This window comes from Plectropomus leopardus, chromosome 5 (genome assembly GCF_026936395.1).
Source record: "Plectropomus leopardus strain MGB_pleo_1.0 chromosome 5, ASM2693639v1, whole genome shotgun sequence".
Classification (NCBI taxonomy): domain Eukaryota; kingdom Metazoa; phylum Chordata; class Actinopteri; order Perciformes; family Serranidae; genus Plectropomus; species Plectropomus leopardus.
Window position 1 is genome coordinate 34,528,279 of NC_142180.1, and position 15,121 is coordinate 34,543,399.

Below are 15,121 nucleotides of genomic sequence, written 5' to 3' on the forward strand. Positions count from 1 at the left end.
AATTTTAAAGTCAGTGGATCAATACTCATTTTTCACACGCACCCACTTCCTCCAGCTTCCTTTGTTAATATTTGATTCAGAGCAATTATTGTCCTGATAAGACAGCGAGACATCAGATGATTCTCTTTAGGAAATAGCACGAGACAAAAGAGGCAAAATATGCATGTTTAATTTTGAGGTGAACTGTCCCTTTAAGAGTTTTGTACCCAAATATATTAAAATGTACAAACAGAGCTTAAATAAAGAGTTATATTGCCATAAAATTAACTATTGAAAGCAACTATTTTGATAATAATCTCTCCAGGCACAACGTCTCCAAAAACACTTTGGAAGTGCGTTTGGGCAAAGAGCTGGGAGCGCCTGTGGAGCGAGAAAGAGACACTGACATGGTGTGCAGCTCTGCGCCTTGTTTTTAACTTTTATGCGTGCCCCAAAACAGCCAAAAAAACACGTTGCGCAGCAGCATGAGAAGAGCGCCCGTCAGGCGCGCTGAACCATCGAAAACGATGGTTTTGCCGGTGACATTTTTCTAGCGCTGCATCTTGGTGTTATTGGCCCTTTAGTCAATTTTTATGCAAAAAAGCCATACTGAGCAACATATTTGGCATTTTTTATGGCTCCAGTATCGTGAATGTGAAGATTTCCTAAAAGATTTCTGAAAAGAACTAATAACTGAAGATATCAGGTAAATGTTATTAAGTAAAAAGTACAATATTTCCCTCTAAAGCACACTTGTTGAGTAAATTTATCTGTTTATCTGCAGCTCATGTATCATTAGAGTCATGGGGACAGTATTTGGAGCAGCAAGAATCACAAGAGTCAAAGCTGTTTTCCTGTCTCAGTGAATATTTCTGTGATGTGGCGACGCAGTTATCGATGGCTCTCTGCGTCAGTCATCGGGTCAATGCAAACATTTCAACTTCCTCTGACCTCCAGCGCACAGTACGACGACAACATGATGATGCGTCAGTGCACCGCTGAGACATGTAGTACGAGCGTGTGGGCTGTGCGAGTGCAGCAGGGGTCTTAAAAACCATTACCAAAGAAGTATTACAGGCTGATGGATGTTTTAGTCATCTCTAATTGGATTACACAACATTTCTGAGCCGCTCTCGTCTGCTCTTATGATTCCATGTTTTGGTTGTTAGACTGATTGGAAAAGAAAATGTTTACCCCGCTGCGGTCCAAAGCAGGATTAAAGGTCAGCCGTGGGAGAGCTTACCTCATGGTGTAGAGCAGAGTGCCGTCGTCTTTCAGCCGCAGCAGCTTGTTCGGTGTCGTCATGTTGTGCGCGATGGATTTCTTCCCGTTGAGGAAGAAGGTGTCCGGAGTCCAGATGTTGCTGGCAAGGAGATTGTTCAGAGGGAGCATCTCCATCGGGCCTTTGAAGCAAAGTCTTTCATCTTTCCAGCTCTGACGGAAGAACACGTCGATAGTGTATTCCTGCAGAAAATTAAAACACCTTTTATAGATTATCCTAATAAATACGATACATGTTTATGGGGATTAATGTTATAAAGGTACAAAGCTGTCTGAATGCATGAGGCCTCATTTAAAGAAATACTTCACCCCCTTAATGACAGTTTGGACATCAATTACTCAGTCTGAGTCACACTGAATTCACTTTTTCTTTTCTTGCATGCGAACGATGAAGCCAAAAAGAGAGAAAATTCTTAAGGATATAGAGGTCCATGTTTAACAACAACAAAACTGTATCAAAACATCATTTTACAAACTCTCACACAACTCGTGCAGAAAAATCCAGGTCTCATTTATCCAGTCGTATGATCAGATCTTCCCAAACACACGCATTTTGGCTAAAACCGTAAAGCCAGATTCCACTGACAAAAACAGTCATTTTACCTCACTGAACACAGGAAATGCAGGTCTACTTCTGCCTCAATCAGTTAGTATGTTTGTGTTATTGTGTGATTTTGTGGGTTTTTTAAGTGTTAGTTTGGATTTAATAAAGTCACACAATAACACAAAAACTTAAAACAGATTGAGGCAGTGATGCAGCAGCAGCTCCCGTGTTCAGCGATGTAAAATTACATGTTTCGTAACTGGAGTCTGACTTTGAAGAGAGCGTACATAAGTTTTACTGTAACTTCAGTTCCTCGTCATAAAGGTCTGTTTGGGAAGTGCTGAGCTGGATAAATGAGATCTGTGCACAGGTTTTGTGAGAGTTTGTAAACTGATGTTTTGATATTGTTTTGCTGCTGTGAAACACGGATCTCTATGACTTTAATACGTCAAGAATGCTGTCAGTTTTTGTGGATACCCCTTCATACTCAAACTGTGCGGTCAATTAAAGGTAATAAAAGATTAACCAAAAAAAAATGTTTTTGTTAATTGTTAATTATTAAAAATCCAGTTAGCAATTTTAGGCACAAATGTAAATGTAACTTTATCCTTTGACACCTGGAGCTGCTTTTATTGTGCTGCACATTGGTGCAATTTCTTTGAAAAAAAAACAGGGAAAAAGAAAATGACCAACTTGGTAAGAAATGTTTCACAAATTGCAAGAAATCAGAAATCAGATTTACAGGATTATTTTTAAAAATCAAGGGAAAATGTATGAGTAAAAAATGTATTAAAAGCATTTTCTAGGTCATTTCCTTGTTGTTTTTTAACTTTCTTTTTCACTTATTTTTTGGTTTTTTTTACTAATTTTCAGGTAATTTTTCTTGCTAATTTTTGGGTGATTTCTTCTTATGTTGCTCTCAGAAAGAAATCGAGCCAATTTGCTGAGGTTTCAAAGGGTTAAAGCTGCTAAACACAAGGTTCTTATTTTTAATAAGTCAAACGATCAGTTTACATTTTTTGAACATTTTATTGTGAATGGCCTATAAAAATAGTGCATAGAAGTATTTCAATTCGATTTGCAGAATATATTTTCAGATTCAGAAATAGTTGTATTATGTGAAAAAAATAATGCTGCGATTAAACATAACATATAAAGTATACATCTTGAGAACTTAATAGAAGGAGTGTCTTACCATTTCAGTGTCAGAGACTGGACCAAAGCTCGTGACAAAGATGTTGGTTTTGATCTCTGTCACCTTTTCTGCAGGAGGAGAACAGAAAAGAAAGAATATAGTGAGTCTCTACGACACATTTGTATTTTGATAGGTGCGTATACATCATTATTATTCAGAGCAGCATCTATTCTAAATATGAAGGCTTAACGTAGGTTTTGGTTTTTGCCACCTAACAGAAGTCAGAATAATGAACCAAAGTCCCAAAGAATTCCCAAATAAATCAAAGTTACAGCATTTATATGCAGCCTGAATCAAAAAGATACTTTATTGGCAAATGCAGCTCTACTATATGGAGTCTGTGACTTGCTAAAGTTGAGTTTCCCCGAAAAATGTCAAACTTTGGGTTGTTTGGTGAAGGTTTGAAGTATTTCAGACATCAAAGCATTCCTAATATTTGAGTAACTTAATATAAAAATGTGGGTATTCTCTGAGAGGGATCTCCTGCAGGCAGTTAATGGTTAAAATGTTGAAGTCATGTGACTGAATTATTTTCAAAATGCTACATGCAAAGCATTTTTGGCATTTTTTTTGGATTGTCAGAGCCTGCAACATGTCAGTGATTTGCAGCAACATTGTGACGATTGTGACAGTTCAGCTAGTGGAGATAGCATTTATTTTCTCCATGTGCAAAATATGTTAAAAATGACTTCATCAGGTGGAAAATAGTAAATTGACAATTGAAAATGACAAATTCTAAGGCAAAAGCTCACAATGATACCCAGAAATATTTCATGTTTTCATACTTTGATGGCTGTGGGAATAAAAACTGCAGGCTGAATAGGTTTCTATGGCACATTTTTTTGCACTTAACAGTCTGAATGTAAAAATTTAGTTTCCACTGTGTATTTTAGACTTATTGTAGGAGCTGAGCTAGAAATTTAACCAATATTAAACAAAAAGACACCATCTTGTCAAAATGTATGCTATATGCATGAACACAGCCAAAATTATCAAATAATGAAAAGAATGAAAAGTGCATAAAATGTGCCAAACTGTCCCTAAGGGTTAAAAAGTAACCTGATTTCACTGTAACTATTTTGCATTCAGCTGCACTCTCAACATGAATGCAGTATGTCCTAAACTGCCTGAACACCCTGAAGCCATCAGAGCAGCTCAGTGCCCTCCAGAGTAACATCTGCAGGACAGACGCCATACAGAGTTTAGCAGCACACGCTCCCCTTACAGTGCAACACTTGAGCTTTAATACGGCAAAACAGAGTTCACAAAGCATAATTATTTAATGTTGTTTTTCTGCAATGATCTGAACAATGTGCAGTTACAAAAAATCACAGAGAGACAGCTCCAGATTGTCTTTTCATTCCTCCTCTGTGATGACAACTTCTCGGTTGTTTTCCACGTTGCATCTGCTACAACAACAGAGCTGCTGTTTTATGACGGGAATAACGGCTTTCTCAAGGTCACACCGGCACGCTGTGTGCTTCAGTGTGTGTTCACGGGGCCATTAAATCATACTTAGAGGAGACGCAAACAGCTGATCACGCCGCTTTGTCAGAGACTTCATGAATACAGGCACATTTTGCATGTGTGGAATAAGCAGAGGACAGATGTTGTGGTGCATTGTGCTCTGAGTGGAGCGAAAAGGGTGAAGGCGTTCACGCAGAGCCATCGATACAGAACAACAAAAGTACACAGCTTTCTGTATTAGAGAAGAGACGCAGCCCCCTGGACATTTTCATAGTGACATCTTTAGTTTTCACCTCGCGTAGGTGTGACTGCTTTAATTACCAAAATGTCAGAGGTGTTGAGGTTTGTATATCCAGTGGGCCTACCTCCCAGTCCAGGGCGGAGTCTGTTGTCATAACCATCCAGCAGTCCGTCCAGGATGCGCGTGAAGATGGTGATGTTGTCATTTAATTCGGCCTCTTTGGGAGTTCCAGTTACATCCTGGGAGAGGCTGCATGTATGTGAGAGAAAAAACAAATTAGGGAAAAAGAAACTTAAAATCAGGAATAATCCATCTTAGTTGAAAAGAGTAACTTAAAACTTCCATTTCAATCATTTAAGAAAAAGGAAAGAAGCAGTTTCTATTCACTATGAGGTAAATTATTTAAAACGTGCCTTTATGTTGCCCTGCAAAGTTGCACGAGACACTTCCTTACCTCAGACGGCAGGTGATGCTCACAAGCAAGACACAGACCCACAGACGTCTCATTGCAAAGCTGTAGCACATTCCATCGCCCATTCCTGAAACAAGACATCCTCTCCTGTTTAAAGCTGCAAAAACAGACCAGTGCGTTGACTGCTTTTACCTCAAATTAAAGCAGAATCAACAGAATTTATGTCCAGCATAACTCAGTATATAGCGTCTATTGTAGCACTGTGAAAATTCATCGATCTCTCATTCTTACACAGTACAGTATTGTAGCCTTATCTGATTTTCTTGCAGAAATTTACCATCAACTATGGTGTCAAGGGTATGAGATTTTCACGATACGATAACGATATTACAAATGTGTTATTATAATGATCAGTTACAATGACCTTTAACCCCTTGAGACCTGGTTCAGGATCAGTTATTGTGCTAGGTTTAGATGCATTTCACAAGCTATTTGACCATTACAAACCTGAGCAGAATGGTTTGATTTGGGGTTTTTTTTAAACATGGGGTAAAAGGCAGTGAACAACTAAGGGCGAAATGTCCCACAAACTGTAAGAAATTAAATTAAAAGGTGACAAGAAACTAACCTAAAAATTATTTTTTTAAAAAAAGAGCAAAAATATTGTGAAAATTATTTTTATAATCACTACAATAATATATTTAAAATTATGTTACGGGAAAAAATATATGAAATAAATACATTTTATCAGCTTTTTTTAAGGTCATTTTCATGTTTGTTTGTATTTTTCTACATTTTATTTTCAGGTGATTTTCTTGTCAATTTTAAAACAATTTTTTTTTGGCCATTTTGGAGCCATTTTTTGAGTATTGTGTGTAAAAGCATCACTTTTTTAAATAAAAGAAAAAGGTGAGATTCTTCCTCCAGTTGCACTTTTTATAATACTGTAGATAAGCAAATGTACATATTACAACTGTCAGTTTTCATGCCACAGTCTGCCATAACACCAGTATGCTGCTGCAATCCAGCTATCAACTATATATCTCCTCCTCACTGCATGCATGTGGGTGCAAAGTGATCAGTAAATTTATATTAAGTGCACAAATGTTTTCACTACTACACCACAAAAGCACAGCAGCGTGCTGACAGTATCACAACACCCAATGCAGCAATCTCCATGCACCCAAATATAGTTGTAATCTGCCTTTTTAACCATTTAAACCCTGGAGCGACATCACTTTCTTTGGGCTGCTTTCAGACAAAAGACAAAAATGTAAACCTTTGAGCCATGAGCAATTTAGTAGGGAAAATGCAATAAGCAACCTGATAAGAAATGATTCACAAACTGCAAGAAAATAGTAGATTCAGACAATTATTCTTAAAAAAATCTCGGGAAAAATGTCAAGAGAAAAAAGACGAAAAGCTAAGGAAAAACTATATCTATAATCAACATATTTATATATTTAAAATTGTTTAAAAAATATATTAAAAACATTTAAGCACTCTTGTGGGTAATTTCTGTCTTTTTTGCTTTTCTTGTTTCTTCTTTTTCTAAATTATTGTTACCATAATATTTATTTTATTTTAATATTTTTTATATTACTAATCACTTATTTTAAGGTAATTTTCATGTACTCTTTACAAATTTCTTGCAATTTTTTTGGAGTCATTTCTTCTTTTGTGGTTAATTGCCTCCCTCCCATGTTTTTTGTTATTGGTTTTTTTTTAAGATATCAGGCCAATTTGCTGAGGTTTCAAAAGGTTAAACACCACAGGACAACATCTGTACGACCTGCAGATGTTAGCTGATGTCTGAATCTAAAAGCTGCAAATGCAAAGTTCCTCTTTCTTGCAAACAGCGTGTCCTTTCTTTGTTGGACCCTCTCCTATAACCCACCATCTCCCTGCAGGAGCCTCTGCTCAATTCCACTAATTAACTATAAGTTGATGACTTGTGACAGGGCTGAGCTGTGCTGCATTTCTGCCGGATATTAAGTCAAAGGTGTAAAATGCATCTACCTGTGTATAATCTGCACATCTGTAATCCCGCAATCCTTCCTGCACCGCAGCTGGACGCTTCACATACAGTAAATGAATCCCCTCAGTGTTGCTGTGACTGTGCGCACCCTGCACCGCATCCCCTCCATTCACGACTCACTCGTGCACTCACTCACATCCCTACAAACCGCCTGATTTCCCCTCAGCAGGAGGGAAAGTGATACCTCTCCTCCTCCAGCTCACATCAACACAATCCGCGGTCCAGTCTCCGGGTGCAGGTCCCTCCAGCAGCAGCAGCAGCAGCAGCAGCAGCAGCAGCAGCGGGTGCACACTGACTGACTACAGTAGCCTATTCTTGTCCAATGCCCACACGTCCCACTACATCTCTACTGTACTGGCCTGTAACAACGCTGCGCTGCACAGCCGCAAAGCTTACCACACAAGACGATGCGCAGTCAAACTTCTCCCAGCTCCGCAGATATCTCACACGCAGATTGCACTGTTTAGTATTTGGCATCAAATCTGAAGAACGTCACCTCCATCCGCGCACAATAATTGCATATTGGAGAGAGAGAGATGGGGAGACACAGAGAGAGAGAAAGAGATGTGGACTAATTCCACTGTCAGCGAGGTTTATTTCGCCCCAGAGCGATTAAAAGGTTGGCAGCGAGAATGTAAAGGCTCCCCAACACTTCTGCTGACTGACCATCCTTTAGTTTGGTCTCCGAGGAGCCGCGAGCACACAGCAAGCTCTGCAGAAAATCCAATAGTGTATCCAAAGGCGAAGCGCAATGCAAATAGACTTTGGTGCGAATTAAAAGAGACGAGCAGCGTGCAGTGCGGCCAGAAAGGCGCGAGGATCTGTGGCCGGTGAGTGGAGGAGAGACGCTGAGGACAGAGAGAGAGACAGAGAGATGGGGAGACTGATAGGGGAGGGACGAAGAGAGAGAGAGAGAGAATAAAAGGACAAAATTATCAGTAGTTACAATGACAACCATAAGAGGGATCTCCACAACAACATAACCCTCCTAAAAGCTTTCACGATCTCCTGATGATACCATAACTGCAAAACAACAGTCTTTATTTAATGCACTGCAGAATCTGACAAATGTGTCTTACTTATCTTACAGGAGCTGCTTTTAGACGCTTTTTACAATTATGCAAAACTCTGAACCCAATAGTGTGATTTCTTTCAAAAACATAGGGGAAATGCAATGAGCAACTTGGTAAGAAATGTTCCATAGTTTAGGAGATTGAGAAAAATACTTATAAAAAGATAGGGGGAAATGTCTAAGGAAAAAGGAAAAAGCTAGGGGAAAACCGTATTTATAATTGTCATTGTAACATATATAAAATTCTGTTGTTGTTTCTGTGTTTTTTAACAAAGTTTTTTCTTTTCTTAATTATTTAATTTAATTTAATTTAATTTAATTTCATACACTACTAATCACCAAAATTACCACGGGTAGGTTCTGTGAGGTTTTAAACTTTCTTTTTTTCTTTTTCTTTCTTTCTTTTTTTTTTAACCAGGAAAAATTGTATTATAATGATCATGATTACAAATTTAAAATTATGTTGCAAAATTATTATAATATAATTCTAGGTCATTTTCTTTGTCTTTCAGTTTGTTTGTTTGTTTGTTTTACTTTTTTAATTTATTTATTTTTTACTAATCTTCGGATAATTTTCTCGCTAATTTTGCATCATTTCCTTTGCTGTCACTCACTTTCTTCTTCCCATGTTTTTGAAAGAAATAAAGCACATTCACTCAGGTTTCAAAGGGTTACAATCATCCTGGAAACCGAGGTCAATAAATATAACTACAAATCTAATTGTAAAGTTTACTTGAAATATATCTGAATTTTCTTAATTTCTTAGAAAGTAAATACTATTGCATGAAGTACGCGATGAAGTGGGACATATATGTCTCATCCGAACACGTCTCATGGTGCCGCTCTGTCAGTGAGCTTCTGTGTCCGCTGTTTATGCTCCGGGATGCCGTTACCATGACGTCAACAAATGCACATGGTGGGATGACGCAGCACATGGTTATGTTTACACAACAGCACATGGCAGCGCGGACTGTCACAGTCGCTGGGTTAGGCAGCAAAGTCACGGATGGTTCGGTTTAGGCAGAAGAGGCACATGGTACCTAATAGTAACCGAAACTTATGCTGAGGCATCTTTTTATTACCGTGGTCCTCGTTTGAAAATCAGCCTGCCTGAAGACCTGAGGGCAGCAGAGGGGGCGATACTTTTTTTTTTAAAAAAACTCAACTTAGTTTGTCTTTTCATTGAATTTTACCTATTAATTTATAGACTATTTATTTATATATTTTAGTCTATTTTATTTGATGCTATTTTAGTATTTTTAACATTTTTATCTATTATTTGTTAAATTATCTTTTTTTATTTTAATATTATTAATTATATATCAATATATATCTATATATCTATATATCTATATATATATCAATATTATTATTATTATTTTAATTTTTATTAACATTTTATCAACTATTAGAGTATTGTATTTATTTATTTAAGTTATGAATAATATCATATTTATTCATTTTTATCTTTTAGTTGTTGGTTTTATCGTGCCTCTGGTGTTTCCTCACTTCATTTTTTCTTAAACCACATTTAAGGCTGAATAACCAGAAATCATGCTGGCTAGCTTACTGCAAAATGTGACCAGATGCAGAAGAACATCCTGATATTTTTGGCATCCAGCATTTGACATAATAATATTTTTCTGGCATACTGTATGGTAGTTTAGGTGTTAGAACCAATGCATGATTATTTTCCTAAATCTAACCACATCAGTAGGAACACTTATTTAAGAAACGCTCCTGGTGGGGACAAAGACCCGATGTTACTGTATGCGTTGGAAGACTTGTTGATTTTTTTTGATGGTGCAGCCTATTGTGGGGCTGACTTATGTGGGACACAAGCCTGAAAAAATGGTCCAGATTGCAGGAGGAGACAATATGTCACACGCGTCTGCCAGCAGCACAACTAGAACTCGACGTTATATTTCATCATCCTGCATTCGTCTCCTCCAGGATCAGGGTCAGCTCAGAGGCAGCTACGGAGGCCGATTTCTTTTGAACGTTCACCCTCTGAAACCTGGAGCGACAGCACTTTGCTCGGGCTGCTTTCAGGCGCCTTTCACAAGTATTTAAACCGCTCAGCCATGAGCAGTTAGGTGCGATTTCTTCCAAAAACACGGGGTAAATGCAATAAGCAACTTTGTGAGAAATGTTTTACAAACTACAAAAAAATAGTGGATTAAAAAAATTTTTTTATAAAAGATGGGGGGAAAATGTCTCAGGAAAAAAAGAAAAAAATGGGGCAAACTATACTTATAATCATGATAATTACATAATTAAAATTGCAAAATTATTATAATTCTTAAACACTTTTCCAGGTAATTTCTGTGTGGTTTTTAAACTTATTTGTTTTCTTTTTTAATAATTTAATTTAATTTAATTTAATTTAGTATAATTTAATTTAATTGAATTGCATTTTATTTTATACTATGTATTACTAAAATTACCACACATATGTTCTGTGGGGTTTAAACTTTCTTATATGTTTATATATATATATTTTTTAATTATCATTTATCTTTATTTTGTACTACTAATTACTAAGATTCAGGTAATTTTCTCGTACTTTTCACACATTTCTTGATAATTTTTGGACCTTTTATTCTTTTGTTTCTAATTGCCTTTTTTTCCATGTTTTTGCAAGAAATCAAGCCAATTTGCTGAGGTTTCAAAGGGTTAACAGACAAGAAACTGATATGAAAAAAGTGGTTTGTTTGAAAAAGTGCAGCCTCTTTATGAATTTGGACTTGGATGAAAAGCCCTCTGGTATTTCTGTCTCCTGACGGCGTGGAGTCAAGACGCAAAAACTAACTCCTCTGCTTTTGTGTTTACAGGAACGCCGTCGATGGGAACAAAAAGCTGTACGCCATCTACGATACGAGGTGAGCACCACTCCCTTAAAATACTGTACTAAGTACAGTGATAACTCTGAAATGCTGTGCAAGTCTGTCTCTGGAATAAAGGGAAGCAGAAAGTTGTTGGGCAGAGTCCAATCGAAGCTCTCGCTCACTCCCTGCAGTGATATCGAACTTCTCCCACTCCAGAAAATACTGGAGCAAACCGAGAAAAAGAGCTCAGACACAAACTCTTCTCATTAGAGTTCTTCACACAGATCCACAAAATTCGTTCTCATTTCTTCTGCCAAGAATTAAACGACAAGACGACAAAGGTGAACTGGCAAAGCCATCAGGGGAACATTTAAGCAACTAACCACAGACAAAGGGCCGGAAAGATGTTTTACACCAAAATGAAAATGAATACTTTATGTTTTTAAAACAATTATTGTACATTTATCCTTCCAAAATCACTAATCTTTGCCATTTCTTAAACCTAGAAAGATTCGTATAGATGTCAGATGGTCTCTTTACATCGCTCTTGTGCTTTTCTACACCAAAGAATTATTTAAAATTTCTTAAAAAGGATTTAAAGTGATCTTATTTAAGTTTTGCTTAACAGTGACTGACGTGGTCTCAGTTATGAGCAATACATTAAAATACTTCATGCAGCCTAATGGTGTGTTCACACTGAATGTGATGCGAGCGTTTTGCAAAGATGCAAAGTCACGCCGGGCAACGTGATGGACGTGCTGGTAGTGACGCGACGGACGCAAAAATGTGCATTTCGCATCTTCGTGTCAATTTGAATTTTTTAAAATGAGCGAGAATTTTGCGTGATGCCGTGTTGTGACAGATTATCAGCGTTAAGATGTGGTTTAGATTCTCCTGATGGTCTTTTATCGGCGGAGGGCGTGTTAGCGTCTGTTTACATCCAGCTTTCTGTTGTATTTCACCGTTAGCTGTTAGCTGCCTCTCCAAGCTAACGCAAACACAACCACAGCTGCTGAGGGAAAATTTTAACGAGTTGCAAAACGCTCCAAAAATACTAAAATATGCTCGATTAACAGAGAACATTTTTATCGAGTTCGGTGTGAACACAACATAGAAAGTAAAAAGAGCTAACTGGCCTGATTACTTTCAAAAACATGAAAGTAGGCAATGAGCAACTTAACAGAAATGACCCCAAAATTAGCAAGAAATTAGTAAAAAAAAAAAAGTTACCTGAAATTAGCCAAAAAACAGAAAAGTAAAACATCAAAAACAGGAAAAGAAGGGTAAAAAAAACCTGTTAAATAAAATAAAAATATTAAGTATAAATAATGATAATAATAATAATAATAATCTTTTTTTTTATCATTAACATAATTTTTAACATATACTTAATTTTTTTAAATGTGTTTTCTTGATGTTGTTGCTAAGGTATTTGATAGTTTTCTAATGATTCTCTTTTAAAAAAAAAAATTAAATTCTGCTAATTTTTTTTTTTTTTGGTCACCTTTTACCATTTTTTTTGTAATTTGGGGGCAATTTCACGCCAAGTTGATGATTGCCTTTTAATAATAAACAAACTAATTTGTTCGTGTTTCTTGTGAAAAGTGTTGGAGAAAACTGATGTCTATCCGGGTGTCAAAGGTTTAACATAACCGAGCTCGTGCTCTGGCTTCAGGACAGGCTTTAATATGCAGCGTGTCACGTGGGCTTTAATGATAACAGCCTCGCGCACTCTGACACGAGGACTCTTAGTGACTTCGGCATGAACCGGCTCCGCGAGGGACTGAGACAGTCTCGGACAGTGGACCTGTGGATTTAAGGAGCATACCAGTGTGACAGTGAGCTAACCTGAAGCTGGAGGCTGCTAACCGGAGGACGGAGACCCGGAGCAGCCGGTTTGACATCCTGTCCTCGCGCCCCATGAAGCGTGCTGACTGCGCCAGAGGTGGACACCATGAGCGGGAGGTCTCACCTGATTCACCGGAGCTCCGCGGGACTCTGAGCCGCGTCTTTCAGTCTCCGTCCACCCACAAACCGCACACGGGATGTGGGGACCGCAGAAATCAGGACTCCGGGATTTTCTGTCTCTGCCGCTGGTCGTGGCGGTGATGTGCTGCGCCCAGAGGTGAGACTCCGTCCCGGGGGTTAAAACCCGCCGGAGCGTTTGAGTGTCCGTCCTTAAAAACTGTTTCCATGTTTGTTGTCTTCTGTCTTTCAGCGTCAACGAACCGGGCAACATGTCTTTCGTCAAAGAGACAGTGGACAAACTGTTGAAAGGGTATGACATCCGTCTCCGGCCGGACTTTGGAGGTACGTGAGGTTCCTCCGTGTGTGCTTCACCTTAATGGCTCCCCGAGGTGTTTCTTTGTTTGTTTTGGTTTTTTTTCTGACTTTTTTATTAAATTTGTTCGACGGAGGTTAAATTTAAAGAAAAAAGTCATAATATTACGAGAATAAAGTCGTAGTTTTAACAGAGAAAAATCGTAATTTTATGAGAATAAAGTCGTATTTATACGAAAAAGGGGATATTATGTTATGGAAATAAGCATATTGACAGCAAACTATACAACAGGCGAGAGCACAGCCTTTCTCATAAAAAATACAACTTTATTCACTTTTTCTCCTGTAAATTTACGACTTTATTCTCGTAATATTACAAGTTTATTTTCATAAAATTATTACTTTTTTCCCCTAAAAATGTTAAGACTTTATTATAATATTATTGTTTGTTTTCATAAAATTATGACTTTTTTCTCCTAAAACTACGACTGTATTAGAAAAGGGGATATTATATTAATTCATTTTCACCTTAATGGCTCCCTGAGATGTTTGGGGTTTTTTCCTGACTTTTTTATTGAATTAGTACATTAAACAAAAAAAGGTTAGGCTTCAAGAAAAAATGTAATAATACTACAAGAATAAAGCCGTAGTTTCATGAGAAAACCTTTATTTTATGAAGATAAAGTCATAATTTAACCAAAAAAGTCATGATACTACCAGAATTAAATCATGATTTTATGAGAAAGAAAAATCATAATTTTATGAGAATAAACTTGAAATATTACGATTTTTCAAGAATAAAGTCCTAATTTTATGAGAAAAAAAATCACTCACTGTGTACTCAATGTTATGAGAGTAAAGCAGTATTTTTAAGAAAGGGGTTATTATATTACGAATATAAACATGTTGCCAGCAAACTTTAAAACTAGAGTGAAGATAAGGACCATGTTAAAGAAAATGTTAGATTTCAAAATAAAGTCATAATATTACGAGAGTAAAGTCGTAGTTTAACAAGAAAAAAGTTGTAATTTTATGATAAAAAAAGTAGTAAATTTCTGAGAAAAACATTCGTAACATGAGAATAAACTTGGAATATTATGAGAATAAAGTCTTAATTTTATGAGAATAAAACTGTAATTTTACAAGATAATAAGTCAAGAATGAAGTTGTAGTTTTACCAGCATTAAGTCGTAATATTATGAGACAAAAAGTCGTAATAATACGAGAATGAAGTCGTAGTTGTACAAGATAAAAAGTTGTGATTTTATGAGAATAAACTGGTAAAATTATGAGAATAAAGTCGTATTTATACGAAAAAGGGGATATTATACTATGGAAATAAGCATATTGACAGCAAACTATAAAACAGGCGAGAACACAGCCTTTCTCATAAAAAATACAACTTTATCCACCGAAAATTTCAACTTTTTTCCCTGTAAATTTACGACTTTATTCTCGCAATATTACAAGTTTATTTTCATAAAATTATTACTTTTTCCCCCTAAAAATGTTAAGACTTTATTCTCAAAGTCTCAAAAATATATTTTTAGTCCTCAGTGTGGTCCTAAAACTGTCTTACAGTGATGGCTATCTGTCTTTTGTGTGTTTTAAGGTGCACCGGTTGCTGTTGGCATGAGTATAGACGTGGCGAGTATAGACATGGTGTCAGAAGTCAACATGGTAAGTCGAAAATAAAACGTTTTTTCATTATTTGTGGTTTTTGGGGAACTCTGTGGAATAATGTTTACCAGTAAATTAGCCTACCACAAATACATCAATGAAAC

At 36.9% G+C, this 15,121-nt stretch overlaps 2 protein-coding genes across 10 annotated transcripts in view; one reads left to right on the forward strand and one right to left on the reverse strand.

Moving 5' to 3' along the window:
- Window positions 1-13,154, reverse strand: part of gabra5 (gamma-aminobutyric acid type A receptor subunit alpha5) — a 40,546-nt gene extending 27,392 nt beyond the window's left edge. The window contains exons 1-5 of one of the 6 annotated variants that reach the window (XM_042483673.2): window positions 13,030-13,154; window positions 5,162-5,246; window positions 4,832-4,956; window positions 3,000-3,067; window positions 1,223-1,443 (exon numbers count right to left, since the gene is read on the reverse strand). In XM_042483673.2, coding sequence (XP_042339607.2) covers window positions 1,223-1,443; window positions 3,000-3,067; window positions 4,832-4,956; window positions 5,162-5,244 — 497 coding nt within the window. In that variant the 5' untranslated portion in view covers window positions 5,245-5,246; window positions 13,030-13,154. Of the gene's footprint in view, window positions 1-1,222; window positions 1,444-2,999; window positions 3,068-4,831; window positions 4,957-5,161; window positions 5,247-7,138; window positions 7,278-7,341; window positions 7,436-7,553; window positions 8,196-12,905 lie in introns of those variants that run through there. The other 5 variants (XM_088078053.1, XM_088078050.1, XM_088078052.1 and 2 more) reach the window with 5 other exon arrangements.
- Window positions 1-15,121, forward strand: part of gabrb3 (gamma-aminobutyric acid type A receptor subunit beta3) — a 65,348-nt gene that overhangs the window by 16,161 nt on the left and 34,066 nt on the right. For 2 of the 4 annotated variants that reach the window (XM_088078055.1, XM_088078057.1), the window contains exons 2-4: window positions 11,064-11,111; window positions 13,276-13,367; window positions 14,950-15,017. In XM_088078055.1, the coding sequence (XP_087934181.1) occupies window positions 11,064-11,111; window positions 13,276-13,367; window positions 14,950-15,017 (208 nt within the window). Of the gene's footprint in view, window positions 1-11,063; window positions 11,112-12,717; window positions 13,183-13,275; window positions 13,368-14,949; window positions 15,018-15,121 lie in introns of those variants that run through there. The other 2 variants (XM_088078056.1, XM_042483672.2) reach the window with 1 other exon arrangement.